Source organism: Amborella trichopoda, chromosome 1 (genome assembly GCF_054954075.1).
Source record: "Amborella trichopoda isolate Santa Cruz 75 chromosome 1, AtrichopodaSantaCruz75HAP2 v2.0, whole genome shotgun sequence".
NCBI lineage: Eukaryota > Viridiplantae > Streptophyta > Magnoliopsida > Amborellales > Amborellaceae > Amborella > Amborella trichopoda.
Window position 1 is genome coordinate 50,779,676 of NC_142336.1, and position 18,595 is coordinate 50,798,270.

At 36.2% G+C, this 18,595-nt stretch overlaps 1 protein-coding gene across 31 annotated transcripts in view; it reads right to left on the minus strand.

The window, feature by feature from the left end:
* The window catches only part of TPC1 (two-pore channel 1), a 47,198-nt gene that overhangs the window by 18,041 nt on the left and 10,562 nt on the right, over positions 1–18,595 (minus strand). For 17 of the 31 annotated variants that reach the window (XR_016058607.1, XR_016058608.1, XR_016058625.1 and 14 more), the window contains 5 exons: positions 15,374–15,446; positions 13,126–13,191; positions 12,877–13,020; positions 8,471–8,528; positions 595–702 (listed from right to left, as the gene is read on the minus strand). Coding sequence is in view for 15 of the 31 variants with exons in the window: in XM_088870903.1 (XP_088727029.1) it covers positions 595–702; positions 8,471–8,528; positions 12,877–13,020; positions 13,126–13,191; positions 15,374–15,446 (449 nt within the window). In the remaining 16 variants the exon portion in view is untranslated. Of the gene's footprint in view, positions 1–389; positions 419–594; positions 703–6,536; positions 6,677–8,470; positions 8,529–12,876; positions 13,021–13,125; positions 13,192–15,373; positions 15,447–18,595 lie in introns of all 31 variants that reach the window. The other 14 variants (XR_016058591.1, XR_016058600.1, XR_016058604.1 and 11 more) reach the window with 3 other exon arrangements.

An 18,595-nucleotide genomic window follows, 5' to 3' on the forward strand; every position in this document is an offset into this window, starting at 1 on the left:
TGTTTTTACCTTTATTAGGTGATCAACTATCATCCTTCACTTCTTCCTTCTTGCTTGTGCTATCTCCTTCTAATTAAAGTGTCATTATTTAAAAATAAAAAAAAATCTAATTAGAGTTTTAATTCTCAAAAAGAATAGTCATAGCTGGAAACATAACAATAATCTGATTTCTTTAAGATATAGCTAGACTAAGGCAAAAAGCATCTCAGAAGAAATGCTCATGCACAGAGATACAAAATAAGAAGCCCTAAAAGATCAACCTCCGTAATTTATAAATGAAATAAATCGATACCCATGGTATGCAGAAGAGATCAGACCCACATCCTATGAAATCAAATGCCATAAATATCCATGTCAATAGCTGTGAACTCTACAAATGAATTACTAACATTTGTAGTCGTCCTGGAAGCTTTTCCACCTACACTCAGCATGAGATGATCGAGTATGACACCATGTGAAAAGAAAATAATTGCAACAGTTAGCTTAAAAAGGGGACATGAAACTTAAAAGCATGGCAAAGATAGGGCTAGTCCTAATTGAAAGACAAAATAAGGAGCAATAGAAAATTTGGTATGAGGATTTGCTTGCATTCACCTATAACCGATGTGACTACAAAATCAAAACGATTTTGGCCCTCCCTCCAATAATTGCCAAATCCATATGAGAATACTTTAAGCGCCATTTCCAAGACATAAATCCAACCTGTAAGACATTTACACACAATTCGAATTATCCCATCACATTAGCTTCAATGGTTTAAAAAACGGATCTGTGACGCGGATTGGGCTCCCAAAAAACCGATCCGGATCGGCGAATCGGCGATCCGGATCGAGAATCGGATGAATCGGTCAGAATAAAGCTTAAAAAAATCCGAAAAAAATATTAAAATTCATTATAAATATTGTTTTTTAGGAATTCAATAAGAAATGAGGGTACTCCATTAAGAATTTTCATGTTTTTGAATGAATATGCGAATATTGATATGTTCTTTCCCTGCATGAACCGCCATTCAGCATTTAATTTACATCACACAAAAGGATAAATATAGAATTATTATGGAATAAGTATATCAACATACATGGACTACAATAAAGCATAAAATTAGTAACATATGATCTAAAAATGAAATGATAGACGACGTTATTGCTCTTCTTGGTCACGATGGTGCCATTGATTGAATTCGTTTAACAATTCATTGATTCGATCTAAAAACGAATCATCGATATTAGCAGGCGTCTGACTATTCCCAAATCCCTGAGTGTTATGTTTTGTTGTGTTCCCAATCTAAAATCCCCGAAGATTGTCCATCCTTCATGCTCACCTGCACTGTCATGCTCATCCCTACACTGTTGCTGTTGGGACTCTATATGTGAATAATATGGCTGGGATAGGGTGGCCTCAGAATCATCATCTCTCTCATTTTCTCTTTGAATAATATGGATTAAAAAAAAAAATAACAAATTTTCAAAAAAATTGATCATGGATTAAAAAAAAAAAATCACAAATTTTCAAAAATTTTAATCATGGATTACAAAAAAAAATTCAATCATGGATTAACAAAAAAAATCACAAATTTTCAAAAAATTCTATCATAGATTACAAAAAAAAATCACAAATTTTCAAAAAATTCAATCATGGATTACAAAAAATTCGATCATGGATTACATAAAATTCGATCATGGATTACAAAAAAAAACAAACAAAAAAAACAAAAAATTCAATCGTGGATTACAACAAAAGAAAAAAACAATTCGATCATGGATTACAAAAAATTCAATCATGGATTACAGAAAAATCTATCATGGGTTACAAAAAAACAAAAAACAAAAAATTCGATCATGGATTACAAAAAAAAACACAAACATTTCGATCATGGATTAAAAAAAAAAAACAAACATTTCGATCATGGATTACAAATTTCGATCATGGATTACAAAACATTCGATCATGGATTACAAAAAATTCTATCATGGGTTACAAAAAAAAAAACAAAAAATTCGATCATGGATTACAAGAAAAAAAAAACAAACATTTCAATCATGGATTACAAAAAATTCTATCATGGGTTACAAAAAAAAAAACAAAAAACAAAAAATTCGATCATGGATTACAAGAAAAAAAAAACAAACATTTCGATCATGGATTAAAAAAAATTCTATCATGGGTTACAAAAAAAAAACAAAAAACAAAAAATTCGATCATGGATTACAAAAAAAAAAAAAAAACAATTTGATCATGGATTACAAAAAAATCGATCAAGTATTACAAAAAAATCTATCATGAATTACACACAAAAAAAAAAAAAAAAAAAAAAAAAAAATCTTACGGGACTCACCGATTTACTGTACGGGACTTGCCGATTCCGTACAGTGAATCGGCGAGTCACTGTGCAGAATCGTCCGGTTCTCTATAGAACCGGACGATTCCCATTTTTTTCTGCGATTCCATCCGTCCATGACGATTCTCGAGTCGAACCGGGCGAGTCGGCGTTTTTTTAAACACTGATTAGCTTGATAAAAAGCTAGAACAATGACAGCCAGTACTTCACCAAATCAAAATCAGTTACAATGGCCTCTTGGAGATATCGAGCCCAATATTGGGACAGACAAACCAATGAAATTTGACATAAGTAGATTAAATAACAAAAACATACACGCAATACAAAGACAATAAAATTTGACATAAGTAGATTAAATAACAAAAACATACACGCAATGTACGGAAACACGGCCGGGGTAAGGAACTCGGCTCCTACCTGAGCCGAGTTACTCAGGTGAATCCAAGTCACTTACCCGAGATGTGCACTTGAAAAACACCAAAAAAGATCAAACAAAAGGAAGAGGACATGGGGCCAAAGAGAATGGAATCCCTGGCACATGTCCACCAACCCACCCATCACCTCTTTCTCTCCCCACCCAACCGATCTCTCTCCCTCACTCTCTACTCTCCTGGTCTCTTTCTCCAGCCAGCCGCATTTCTCTCCCTCCACCACCGCTTCTCTCCCTCTCTCTACGACCCCATCTATCTCTCCTAGTCTCTCTTCCACCAAACCAGTGGATCTGTCTCTCTCCACCACCGTATCTCTCCTGACCTCTCTCTCTCCCCTCCTCTCTCTCCTCACCCACAGCAGGCATCCAAGAAACCTCATCTTTCATCTTTCATCTTTCCAGCAATGCAGTGAGAGGCAGCAACAGAACCCTAAAAGAAGCCTTCTTCTTCATCTCTTTCAAAGCATTGAGAGGGAAAGGTGGAGAGAGGACAAGGGGAAAGAGAAAGGGTGGGAGAGAGACGAGAGAGAGAGAAAGAGAGAAAGAGAGGGAGAGGTAGAGACAGAGAGAGCCCACGTATCAACCTTTCATTTTTTTTTTTTGTTCATATGAAATTTTTTTGTATATGGCCGCAAGTTGTATAGCCCTTCAATTCAATAGGTTACTTGTTTAGCTCTAGTATTTTCCAAAAAGGAAAAAGAGCTCGGAGAGTTGTTCCATGGGTCCAAAAGGAATAGGTTTGTTCTAGCTGTCTAACTGGGGTTTGTGATGGTGGGGGAACCGGATAAAAAAAATGGATTCTACTTGTAAGATATCTAATTTAACAGTAGGTAGAATTGAAATCTCAATCAAAGAGAAATACATCAAATATTTGGAGTTTCTTTTTGTATCTTATACAGATACAGATGATCCTATTGGCAAGGACCATGATTTGGAAATGTTTGATCATATTTATGTGGAGAAGAAGGCGTTGTGAACATCCCAAATAAGGCTACACTGACTAAATAAATTACATTTTGTGCAAATTCATAAGCCATGAGAATTATGTGGCCTCTTGTGTGGAGTTGTAGGCCTATGAGAGCAACGGCCAAAGCCTCAACAAACTTTTGCATAATATGTATACATGACAGGCACATTATTGGGAACCAGCCCTACAAGGGACACGTGCATATGTGGATAGTGGGATCCCCATTTACACAGTGGTGACAAGTGCAAGACTTGCTCTTCAATGGGGGAACTGAAATTCACATTCCAGAATCATAATCCCACTGTTTATTGTCCAACTTTAACAAGCCAATCAAGAACCCGTACTTTGAGAGTGTAGGATATGGGTCTCTGTTGGGTCGGATAAAAAAAACAGTAGTAGATCATGGTTCTTCGGCGAGTGGAGTACCTTTATTGTCGTTAATTTGACCCATTAATACCAATCCACACCTAGTAAATTTTATTTTAATATTATAAATACTTTTATGATTTTAAAATATTTTTTAAAAGTTTGAAATATTATTTTTGCTATAATATTCATCTAAAAGGGTATTTCTGAAATTTTTAAAACTTAAAATAACACATGTGGAACCAAGGATCCAGCCCCGCATGTCTATGTATTTTGTTTATATGTGGGGACCATGTGCTACCCTGTAGTGGGCCATGCCCAATTTATTTTAAGCAAAAAAGTGGCACGCCACTTTTTTTAGGAAAAGGGGGCACGCCCCAAAATTTCTTACTGTTGTTTAAAATTTAAAATTTGTAAAAATAGGAAATCTTTTTAATTTAAATTAGATTTGGTTCCCTATACTATGGGAGTTTTAAAATTCAAATTATCTTTTATTATCGAAGATTTAGATCAGGGAAAAATTTATATAGAGCCTAGGCTCTAAACAATCAAATTAGACCCTACCTCAAAAATTTCACAAGAAGAGGTTGTTTTGATGCCCAAATATCCTCAAATTGATCATCTCAACATCAAGATGCATGGACTTGAAAAAAAAAAGGGATTTCAAGTTTTGGAAATAGTACATCTTGTAACGCATTTTTGGACCATCAAGTTTTAAGTTATTCAAGTTTTCATAGATCTACTCGATCTACTCTATTTTTGAAGCTTTAAATTTTATAATTAAAGATGAAAATATATTTTAAAGTTAGTCAAAGATTTCCAGTATTGAAACCACATTTCTCAACACTTTTTGAAGGTGGGCTCTAATTTGATTGTTTAGAGCCTAGGCTCTACACAAACCACACCTTTTAGACAATGATAAAGTTTGGTTATATTTCAAATTTAAAAAAGAGTTGGATTTGGGTTAATATATAAGGGGATAATGTTCCTATCTTTCTACACAAATTCATGATGGCTGATTTGTGAGACGGATGGCTTTGATTAATATCACCCTACAGATTTTCTAATTATCCTAAAAGTCTAGCTGAAAATTGAATAAAACACACTTAGATTGGAATCCTATTCAAAATAGGAAATAGATTTTGTTTCTATTTAAACAAGATTTGAACTCCATCTCTAAACACAACAAGAATCTCTCTCTCATGCAATAAAATTCTTTCTCCCTCTCTCATGCCACCGTCTCTCCTCTTCTCTTTCATGCAACCCTCTCTCCTATTCTCTTTCACGCACCTCTTCTCATATTTTTTCACCCCACCCTCTCTCTCCTCTTGTTGGAGTGAGTTTTATCAAAAGAAAAAAAAAAAGGAGGAAAGATGGAACTTTCAAAACCCTAAGTAAAGCTTATTGTATTTTGAAGAAAAAAAAGGGTGACAACCAACCTAAAGAGAGATCAGCTCACAAGCTCAGCCCAAGTTTGCTCACATGGGATTTCTATAGAACCTAGTTGATTTTATAGCTCTCCAAGACTCTAAAAAGCGAAATATTACCTATAAAGCTTCCCTATCTCAAAATTTCCAGTAAAAGTGTCTTCGGTCAGGGAATCAGGTGCAAGTTATACCTAGACCTATGAGGGTAACTCCAGACATCTTTCAATAAGTCTACCTAGTAGTTCTAATTAATTTTTAGTATTATTTCTTTTTTTTGTGAATTTCTAAGAACATGTATTGTATTGTTTTAACTAATTTTCAGTAGTATTTCTTTTTTTTTATGAATTTCCAGGAACATGTATTGTACTAAAAAATAATAGTGAAAGTTTGTTTAAAACTCATGGATAGTTTCTACTTCTTTTGGGAGTGAAAATAAACATCCTAGATTATATGTAGGGTAGCATTTTAATTTACAGCAACATAAAATGGCCTATGTAAGTGGAATTCAGGTATATTGATCAAAAGAAAAAAAAAAATGAATTTAATACCTTGAGTTCCACATAGCCACTCCTTTCAAAACATTAGGTTGAAAAAAGAAGATCAAAGCAACAATTAAGCGAAAAGGGCAAAAAAAAAAAAAGGTATGAAAACATGAAGCAATCAAGAAAATAATGTCGTGATTTTTCTAAAGTTTATGGGCACGTATGATGTTTTCTTCATATTTGTAAACTATAATATATAGAGTACAATTTCACTCTTAAAACCAACTCTATATGTCTTTTGGAAAATTTGTATCACTTCTGAGATTGGGACGTTATGGGTTTTCCATATGGGAACTAATATGGTGGAAATAATTGTATTTGATTTGAAGGTTTTTTGTTTCAAGTTTCAACAAGCAATGTCTTGAGGAGTATAGCTGTATGTAGTTTAAAATGGACAACACAATCAAAATGAAATTCAGACCTAACAATGAATCAAACAGAATCTCTGAGGCAATACAAGACTAACCTCCATCATGGTAGTATCTGAAAAGTGCTTCCTAATTTCTATGAATCGCAAAAAAAACCTCACAAGCAGCAGCATAGACATCAACCATGCTCACAGAGAAGCTCATCTCGATTACTTTTCAATTACCTTTGAAAAGCATACTGGCCAACACCAACATGTATTATGATATTCTCCATTAGCAAACAATTTTTCTCTTTAAAAAATTACTAATAATCTAAACCTAAAAGTAGCATATATATATATATATAAAGCACCCAATCTTCTCTGTACCATCCTCAATAAACATAATCAATCACTTCCGATGGCCATAATGCAAAAACTTTTGTTCTATTAAATACATGTTCTGCTTTATTAACTTTCAGATCAACCAAATTATCCATCTTCGAAAATTTTTCGGTTTAGGTTACATTTATGCTTTGCAGGTACTTCAGTTTCTACTAGAGGCAGCCGAAAAATGCCAACCAAGGAGCTGAGGCTTGAGTAATTATACAACTGGAGCATCATAAATGTTTCTAGGTTTGAACAAAATAAATAAGAACTAATAACTCCCCAAGGACCATTCATGTGGGTGCAAAGAAATTCCAAAAGTAAAATCGGTTTCTAATGTTCCCAGATTTCCATGAAATGGAATTTAAAACCAAACTTCTGGAAAGTGGAAACCTGTGATCAATACTTCTTGCTAAGCATAAAATATCTCCTTGATCTGCAGCTCAAGTTGGAGGATGATTGGCAACACAAGTGTGTGAGAGAATCTATGCACGCACATTGCTACAATGGCATTTCATAAATTACTAGTCATTATAAATCATTTCATTCATAATCAAATTCATGGATATTTTTGTTGTTGTACCACTAGGCTGCATAATGTTCACTTCAATTTTCAGTAATGAGAGAACTCGTAACCCTTGTATGGCTCATTTTTAACATGCTAATCATGACAGTCTTACTCAATAGCTAAATGATATCTCAAGCAGCAATATTGCCCCCGAAGATCTTGTGGGATCGACTGATTGAAAGAACGGAAAGTAAACTATCTGGAAGAGCAAGCTTCCTCCCTGTTGGGGGATTACGGTTATTACAACTACCTGGCTACTCGTCTATTTTTGTCTTTCTTCCAAGACGTGACAGTATAATGATAAATTGGAAAGGTTTGAGCCGAAATTCCTGAGAAGTAGGTGAAAGCACATATTTCACCTCGATGGATGAGGAGAGGTATTTCAGCCAAAGAACAAAGATGGAGACTCTAATCTGTGACAAAAGAACTTGCCATTGCCCTTGTTTGTAGCCAGCCTGCTGTAGCTAACTATGGTCATTTGCAGGTCTAAAGTATAATCACTTTAATTCTTCTCCTCTCAAATACTCAAGTTAAACCACCAATGCTTATGTTCAGTTACAATGTGGGGTTTTTGGATAACCAGCTCACACTAAGAAGCTAGGATACCACAAACCTATAACGACATTACTCTTCATCTCAAAGAATGCCCACTCCATACTTGGACCCGCCTAAAAAGACATATCCCTCACCATATCGTGGTATAAGAAACAATATAAACAAAGACTACTTCATTCTCCATTACTACGTTTAGATAGGATGTAATATTCGTAATCACAAGATTGTCACACAAGAAAATCTTCAAAAGAGACAACATAAAGCCCCGCTTGAAGATTATTTAGTCTCTCCAAATTACAACAAACTATTTTAGCATATGCTATAGTTTCTACTAAAGAAAACACTGTACCAACAGTAAAACAAAAGTACGAGTAAATTGTAAATGACAGCAAACTAAGTAACTAAGAATGCCAGGAATATGGCCTTTTCTGTCTCTTTGGAGACATCCGCTAAAATTGGAACAATGCAGAGAAGTCTGTTCGAAAAATAGAAAAAGAAAAAAAGGAATGCCAAGAATATGGAAGAATATCCAATGACCACTTACCAAAAACAAACTCAACTCCTTGCCACATCATTTGAGCAGAGCTGTTTGCAAAATCCAGCTACAAACCCACATAGAGTTTATAATTAATACGAAGTAAAACTTCAATAAAACGAAAATATGCTTCAAATTACTCGTATAGAATGATGTCCAACTCAAGAGAACTACAGAGGAATAGCTTGATTATTTCTGAGAAGCAGCTTGAAGACATTAACTGGCATTGCTTTCCGAAGCAAATAAAAAGTTGACGCAAATAAATGGTTTGACGGCACAAGACATGTTATTAAGAAAATTTCTTACAGGGTTGTACGGCAATTAGAAATTTTGCACCTATATGTCGAAATGTGGGACCTAATTTTCATCCCTTTTTTTTTTATACATAACTAGGATTGAGATAAAATTTGGAGGGCATGTACACATCAAAGGCAATAATTCAAATAAAACAAATTGACAAAATAACCCTCAAATTTTTTGGGTATTTCAATCCTTTTAGTTTTTAGAAAATATTCTTTTATATTTTTCACATGTGCATGAGTGTGAGAAGAAAGATCTAACCAAGGGAAGGAAAATGAAGCCATGTTTAGCGACAGAAAATGTGACAGTGAGCCAATCAAAGGAAGGAAACCTAAGCTGCATTCTATATAGAGAGCGAGACTGTGTATAGAGAGAGGTGACTGGCTGGTCCTGTCACACGGTGACCATGCCGCATAGATACTAGTCATTCCTCCCCCTCCCTGCCAAAACAAAAAACAAAAAAAAACACCAAAGGTCCGCCCAGCAGCCTAGATGGTTAGGGCCCCTGACCGCCTAAGCAGCCACCTCCGCCTTTATGAACACTGGGAAAGACTAAAATTTAATTTAGCATTTCGATGAAATATTATTTGAAAGCTTTAGAGGTATTTCAGTCATTTTATTTATCCAATATGTTATATTTTTTACAGTGTGTGAGGAAAATTTTAACTCAATCCGATGTATAGTGGAAAAACAAAATTGAAATACTCAGACGTGCTGTCAACCATCAGTGAGGACTTCAGTTATTCTATTTTTTTCCAAATATTTGTTATATTTTTCATGGGTGTGCGAGGGAGAGACGTATTAGCGCACAAAATTTCAATCTGATGTGTACAAAAAGATAAAACTTAAATACTTAGACAAGCTCTCTACACATCCTAGAATTTTTTTAGGTGATCTAGGCCGTCCATTTCATTAGACCTACCATGTATGAGCTATGATTTTAAAATCTAATTTATTCGACAAACAGCACCATCCCATCAATGAAAATTTCAATGAATGATAAAACTAGCTAATTTTCAAATCTCCAAGTTTACAAAATTTCACCTTAAATCAAACACAGTTTTCCAAGATCCCAAAAATTCCAGAAAAATTAGCCAAGCACAGTATTTTCCATTAGTAGATACTCAAAGTTCCAACTTATAGATTTCAAAATTGGAAGTTTCCAGTTCTGATTCCAACTTCCAATTGCGAAACAACCGCCAGCCTAAAGCATCACTCTTGCTTCGCTATTTGTATATGATTTTAAAAGCATTAACAGAGTTACTAACCAAAAGAAGTGCATGCAACATTTCAATACCGGTCAAGTAAACACAACAATATTGAGATTTAAGACCATGTGATGTAGATCTGGTCACGGGTACTCTGGTTTATTACTCTTTAGGAAAACTAAAGGCAGTTTAGGAAATATTTAACAGTTAATTAAAATAATCAACAAATTAGAGGCAAATGAGCTAGAGAATAATAGTATTCTCGATCAAATAAATTATTACCGGATGAGTTCCAATTTGTTATAAATATCAGAAATTCTATGTAACCAATGCTTTGAGGGTTTTTAAGCGGCCTTGAACTTTCCAATGTATGAGGACTTGGTAAGGGGACTTCAGAAGCATCTAGACTTAGCTTTGGAATCTATAAGAAGATATTGTATTACATATAAGAGATAGGGGTGGCAACGGGTCGGGTATGGGTCGAGTCCAGTTGTACCCGGACATGGACCCGGCGGGTCTAAATTAAATGTACCCGAACCCAGACTCGGACCTGTACCCGACGGGCAACTATGGACCTAAGACCCGACCCGTACCCAATATTAGCCAATAACAGAGTTTAGAAATAGGCCGTGCGTCATTGCCTCAAACACCCCAATGCCCCCTATATTTATAGATCTCAACCTACTTATTTCTTCCTACTCCCATCGATGTGGGACTAATCTTAATAGATCACAGCCTCTCTCTCCTTCTACTTTGTAAATACTTTTACTTTGTACATACTTATTTCCTTCTTGGAAAAGATCCACTTTTGCACGTGGGAAATGCCTGTCGTATGCCCTTTCTTGGAAAAGGTCCACTCTATACCCCTAATGCTTGATCACGACGTGGATTTACTTTTTGGTCAAGGCCTGCCTCCCACTTCCCTTGCTTAGAAGGATTCCCCATACGTATCACTGAAAACACAACAAACGTTGTGGATCCGTACCTCACGTTCATTTAATGGACGGTTCAGATCCATCCTTTATTGTTGGTTTAGATTATTGGGTCGTAGGTGGGAGGGGTTAGAGAGAGAGAGAAAATTGTGGTTGCATTGTGGGTTGAGAAAAACTTTTAATCCCACATCCCAGGATTTAGAAAGGTAATATGAGGGGCTATCCTATAAAAATGAAGGGTAGGTTCCTAAACAAGTGGGAAGCTGCGGGTCCCAAGTTGGGTATGGAGCTTGTTCACAAGTACCCAGACCCGTACCCAAAAATCTTCGGGTCCAATATATGGGACCCGGACCCTACCCGTGGCTCCAAGGTTTGGACCCATACCCGACCGTGTCAGGTATACCCGGTGGGTACTGGGTCAGGTCTGGGCCCATTACCAACCCTAGTAAGAGAAAAACCTATTTTGTGTTCTTATCCTTCACTCTTTCTAGCTTGCATCATTTGGTAACAGAATAGACCTCGATCATCAAGAAGTCAACTGAAATATCGCGAAGTAGGAAGGGGAGGTTGTGCTCAAGGTACCAACGAAAAATGCCCATAGAGGGAGAGATTCAAGAAATTCAAGTAAAATTTGAGCATTTGACAAATGCACCAACCAGAGTCCCAACATAAAAATGGATAACATTTGGAGGATCCTTCAGAAACCAATGAGAACCCCTTCCATCACCTTGATGGGCGAATAGAGCTGGATGGAGAGAGATTCAGAGATGGGATGACCGGAGTACTGGACCATGGGGGTGAGTTGGGATGCTGTTCTCAACCTTGACATCCACGGTGAAAAGTTTTGTTGATCGGGAACAACTTGTATCTGTGATGAAGAAGTTCCAATCCTGGAAGTGCTTAAGATGAAACCTACTTTGGATAGACATATGAATTTATACTACAAAGAGCTTGAAATCTCACCGTGTGGATGAACATCCTTCTTTGAAGAGATAAGATCCTTTTATGAGAGGATTTCTCAATCCATTATAACTCTTGTTTTTGAAGAATGCAGTCAACAGTTTGATAACTAGCCGGCTGTTGAGGTGTGGAGATCTAAAAGAGACCCAAAGCAAGCGATGGGAATACACCACCAACTACCAAAAGTAAAATCTAAGGCTCAAATGAACTGGAAGGGAAGCGTGGTAAAGATTTTGAAAACTGGGTGAGAGTTCTCTTCAACCGAGGTAGACTGATGTAGCTAGAGATAAGGGAATTCAGTTCTACAGAGATTTAGGGGCTGTTTAGGAAATATTTAGTAGATAATTAAAATAATCAAGAAATTAACTTGGGGCAAGTTGGGTAGAGGATAATAGTGTTTTTAATTAAAAATTATCACTTGATGAGTTCCAATGTATTGTTTGAGATGAGAATTATATACATCGTCAATGCTTATATGGGTTCTTAGGTGGCTTCTAGTCCTCCTGTCTATGGTGAGGGGTCTTTCGAGGCATCTAGACTTAGTTATGGAGTCCATAAGAAGTCCCTATGTTGCCTAAAAATAAAGTGACGGATTTTGAATTAAATGATTCAATCTATGAGAAAACCTAATTTACGATCTTCTCTCTTCCTAGCTTGCATCAACTTGGCCAGTCGTTAGGGCATTGAACTGTAGCACAATGTCCAAAGATCAGAACCCACTAACTAATAAAAAGATTAATAAAAACATAAGGCATAAAACCATTAAGTACTGAATACAATCAAGAAAGGCTAATTGAAATTCTCCAAAGTCACACCATACGAATCACAAAAATCTTCTTAAATCCTCCAACAACACAGCATAAGGTCCAAAATATCATGTGATTCATTAATTTTTCGCCAATGGAGGATTCACATTGACGGTTCAACATAACTCAAAACAAGTTAAATTGCGTATAACATAAATGAAGATATAATGCATAAATCAAATGAAAAGGAACATGAGACGTGACCATACCGTGGTTTCAATGACTACTGTCACTAGATTCAGCAGTAGTACAAAAATGATGATGTATTCAAATGTAGCGCTCCGCACAAACGACTTCATCTTTTCGCAGATAGGAGAATGATAAAACCTAGGGTACTTTTCAAACCATGAAGGCTGTAAAGAGTTCCATGATGTTAACAATATGACAGATAGTTAACGGAGTCAGGTATGTCACATAAGAGGGTATCGATTCTTTGATATAACAGAAAAGAGACTTACAGTAGCCTCCTTTTGGAATCTCAGAGAAATAGCATTGCAAAGGTCAGCAAATTCATCACAATTTATCTGTAGTTGACAGAAAATAACGTGAACTAATGGGTGTTGTAAAAATAAATATTCTAAATATCCAACAAGGAAACGACTTGAAAGCAAATTAAAATAATATGCAGCAGTAAACCAATTTAATCTTCTCAAAATTTACCTTAAAATCAATAGAAAGTTATATGTGGAAACTCAAATCATCATTCCAAGCAACAAAAGATGAACCTTGGCAACTTTTCTTAGTCTTGTTGTGGTGATAAAACTTCAGACACATGCTAAGAAACTAAAAATATCCTAACTAAATATTTGATTGCAAAGCACATTTTGTATTATACATGTACGATTTGCATAAAGTTAGAACTTTGAAGGGATGCTCTGAAATCTAAAGGTTTTAAAATTAGCCGGACTATGACAAGTTACATGGAATGCAAGTTTAGTAATAATAGGAGCAGAAACGAGGAAGTAGTTAAAATTGACGGCCACGAAATACCAAAACTTTCGATATCTTAGGTCAATTATCCAGGAAAATGGAGAGATTGAGGAAAATGCCGCACATAGAATTAAAGCTAGGTGGGCGAAGTGGAGATGTGCAACCCGAATTTATGTGATTGCGGCACACCAATGAAGCTGAAGGGAAAGTTTTATAGGACAGTTGTAAGACCAGCTTTGCTCTATGGGATGAAATGTTGGGCAGTCAAAAAACAATATACCCATAAAATGAGTGTAGCTGAGATAAGGATATTGAGATGGATTAGAGGCAAGACAAGAAGGGATAGAATTTGAAATGAATACATTCAAGAAAATTTAGGGTGGTACCAATAGGTGATAAGATGAGAGAGAGTAGACTTAGGTGGCTAGCCATGTGTCGCGCACACCCAGTACAGCACTTATTAGGAGGTGAGAGTTAATTCAAGTGGAAGGCTCACAAAGGGTAAGGGGTAAGCCCAAAGGGACATGATTGGAAGTAGTGAGAAAAGATATGGGAACTTATAGCCTCACTGAAGGTATGGCCCTTAATAGAACAGAATGGCGGACCAGGATTCGTGTAGTCGACCCTAATTAGTTGGGAAAGGTTCTAGACAATGATGATGATATGCACGTTTTGCATGTCTGTAACTTATTTTATGTTATCGATATAAAGTATGCACATGCATAACTTCTAAACATTTTTTTTTCCAGCATTAAATCTCCGCCTAAGAGTTGCACTAGAATAAGTTGTATGCCAAGTTTAGAGCGCCACTATTCGCCACGGCAACTCCAGGAATGGAATAGCAGAGCACTGCCAGTGGCAGGGTTCTAACAATAGCAATGAAAAAAAACAACATACATACATATATAATGCAGAAAAGGGAAGCCAAGTGAGGGGCTAGTTATGACCATTCTCAGATGCCTACCTGCACGGTGCCCCAAAAGCAAGGTAAAGGTAAGGTTTGGGCATTGCTATCGGGACATCCAAACAGGAATTATATGCAAATACCATTAGTACCCTGAACCAATAAGTAGCAACATTTTATTAAAAGGCCATCACAAAAAATCCCAAAGAAAAGAAATGCTATGGACACATGCAGCTGGGTACACACGACACGAACAATCCTAGACAAGGGACTTGCCAAGAGGTTTAGGACATCCTAAGAAGCCAAACTCTACCAAGAGATGCAAACAAACAACTTGAACCAACAAAGTTGCAAGTAGGGACAGGGATCGAGATTGTTCGCAAGCTTAAATACAAAATAGGCCAGAATTTTGTTGGTTAATAAACAACTTTTTACTAGATGCATGAGAGGTGTTTTTTATCTTTTTGATCTTGTATCCTTAAAGCATACATGCTTGTGTGCTTATGGTGGCATTATCTTTGTAGGCTCATCAATGTAATCAACAATACCTGTTTTTCTTCGTTTATGCATACATATGACTTGTACAAACATAAGGTAGTATAATTATAAGGCTGGCCTCATAGGTCACAGCATTGACAATTGGACTGCTCTAAGTTCAAAACGCACCACTAACTTCAGATCAAAAAGGAGGGGAGGGAAAAAAAAAAAAGTGTGCCACATGTCAACCATGGAAACATACAAAATGAAGCTAAAGATGCCAATAGATTCCATGAGAACCATATGTTTGAACCTCATGTGAAGAATACTAGCAAATACAAAAGTCTAAGGTTTCTTCATTCAGCTCTTAGAAAATGAAGAAATGGTAGATCTACCTTAAAATCCCCACTATCATCAAGTTCGTAAAAGATACATTCAAAATCATCTCTCAAAATTCTTGGCAAAGACCTGCAAAAAATGCCACAGCACAATTATTGAAAATTATATACATACCACATAGCAGTTTTGTGAACAAATATTAGAATGAATACGAGTTTGTGAAACACAATCCATCTAGACTCTGGACAAATAAATGAGGAATCAAATAGACAAAAAGGATACTCCTTTATTACCAGACCTTATTCTCTTTCTAGATACTCCTTTATTTCCAATTCTTCCTCAAGTATTTGAGTATGTTTGTTTTTTTGAGAAAGTATTTGATTATGTTTGTTTTGTTCATGTTTTGGGTCCCAAGCCTGATGAGTTCGATCCTCGAGCAATTAATTGTGTATTTTTTCGATATTCTAGTACACAGAAGGTTATCAATGCTATCATTCTGGTTTGAGAAAGCATTTTATTGTATTAATGTCACCTTTTTTTTAGGAATTAGGATACTCCATATTTTTCTGATCAGGGTCGAATGCTTGACGTGGATTTTTTTTATCCTTTCAAGGGCAGACTTCACATAATAAAGTATGTTCTCCTTCCTCTTCTTCAGTTCATTCTCCTATTCCTGTTGATAGTTCTTTGTCACCACCTCAAGCGTCTAGCCTCTCCTACTCTTGTTAATGTCCACAGGAACAGTCCCAAAAGGTATATATGAGGAAGAAAGTGAAGAACACGCCCTTACCACCAACTCAGCCAGACCAATGCTAGTTCATGATCTCACTTTTGTGCTTGATCATGCTGATCTTCCAATATCCATTTGTAAAGGTTAACAATCTTGTACTAAACATCCAATTGTTCATTTTATTACCTTTACAAATTTGTTGTCTTCTTACAGAATTTTGCTATGTCACTTTAATCTATTCACGTACCCACATCTTATCAAGAAGTTCTTTCTCATGAGTGGTGGAAGACAGCAATGGATAAAGAATTGGCAGCACTTTAATCAAATGGCACATGGGAGCTTATTGATTTGCCAGCATGAAGGAGGCATGTTGGATGTCATTAGATTTATGCAGTTAAAACATCAGCCACATGGATCTGTGGAAAGGTTAAAGACCAGGTTGGTGGCAAAGGGAATATTGATTTTCTAAGACATTGGCTTTTGTTACCAAACTTAATTATGTTCGAGTGCTCATATCTGCAGCAGCAAACAAGGGGTGCCCATTGTGGCGACTTGATGTTAAAAACACTTTCCTTCGTGGTGATTTACAAGAAGATGTGTACCTGGAGCAACGGCCAGAGTTTGTGGCTCAAGGGGAGTAAGACAAGGTATGCAAGTTGAAGATTGCCATTTATGGCCTAAAGCAATTCCCACATGCATGTTTGAGAAGCGAAATTGTTATAGCATATGGGTTTCAATAAACCACGTGGATCATTCAAAATTTATTCGGAGACAGTTACTGGGGCAGACATAGCCTTTGCAATGAGTGTACTGAGCTGTTCATGCATTCTCCCAGGACACCATATTGGGATGCTATGAGGCGAACCTTGCGATGTCTCAAAGGGGTTTCAGGATGTGGACATATCTACAAGCAAAGTGGCTATTTCAGCATTGAAAGAAATTATGATGCCAATTGGGCAGGCTCTCCATCAGACAGAAGATCCACTATAAGCTATTGTACTTTTGTTGGAGGAAACTAGGTGACATGGAAGAGTAAGAAATATAATTTACTAGCCAGATCTAGCACAGAAGTTGAATATAGTGCAAGGACTCACTCTACATGTGAGTTATTGTGGCTGAGAACTTTGATGCAAGAGATAGGATTCATAGTTACTGAGCCAATAGAGATGCTTTGTGAAAATCAAGAAGCCAGTTTTCCATTAGAGAACAAAGCATATTCAAGTGGATTTTTATTTTAATTAGGAGAAAGTAGCCAATAAGCAGTTATCTACTCCATATGTGAAGTCAAATGGTCAACTAGCTGATATATTCACCAAGGCTCTTGGTCGTAACCAGACTCAGATGATTTGTTCCAAGCTGCGCACGCGTGACATTTATGCTCCAGCTTGAGGGGGAGTGTTGAAGATTAATTATTTTAGTTGTGTCTCGTTTGTGGGCAACTAGGACATTCTCGTCCTTTTTATATTCTTAAGAACATTAGTACAATAATAAGGTATTACACTAATTTTATAAATAAGTTCTTTTTGTAAATAAGATAGATAGGCGTGGAGGCTATGAAACCCTAACAGGACCGCCTTCAGCCACCTCTCTCCATCTTCTTACGTTCTCTCTCCAACTTTCCCTCTCCCCAACTTTTCCCTCACTTCTTCCTCTCATCTCTCTCTTCTTTCTCTTTGGTACATGCCACCACTTATACAATCTATAGCTCAATACATGCCACCACTTATACAATCTCCACAATCTATAGCTCAATACATGCCACCACTTATACAATGCAGGGAGAAAATGATAAATAAAAATAATCTTTACTCTTCACAAGATCCAAGACAATCTTTACTCTTCAAAAATAACCAGTTCTAATAAAAAGGACCTTTTTGCCTTTAAATATAAATTAAAAATAAAAAAATAAAAAACACAAATACTCTCTCCCCCGCCCATCCAACGTTTTCTCCCTCTCCTCTATCTTCATGTCACATAAATCTCTATCTTCTTCTCTCTCTCTCTCTCAACCTCACATACATCCCATAAATCTCTCCGATCTTATATTTACTATTTTCTCTCTAGCTTCATAACCACTACCTTTTAAAATAACATAAAATTTCCATTCCTGCCGCTAAAATCTCTACAATCAATAAAACATAAACATCCCTAAAGAAGATTAAAAACCCAATATAACATACAAAAAGAAGATTAAAAACCAAATATAACCCCAAACCTAAAAATCTAGAAAATAATAAATAAAAAAATAAAATAAAACCTATAACATCATTCTCCCTCCTTTCGGAAAAGCTCGACCACGAGCTTCTTGAGTTAATATTCTCTAGAGGCTATTGCAATAATTGGTGATGCAGTCCTACCATTTGTCTGGATATTTTTTCTTCTTCAATGAACCCATAAATCAAATACTGGATGTGCAGCTTATAAGGGAACTCTAGGATGCGAATCATAATCTTGATTTCTTCTTCAAAGCCAAAGGATGGCATGTCACGTACTGCAAGTGACATATCTTTTTCTTCATAATTGGTTATCGTAATTTGTAGCACTTTTG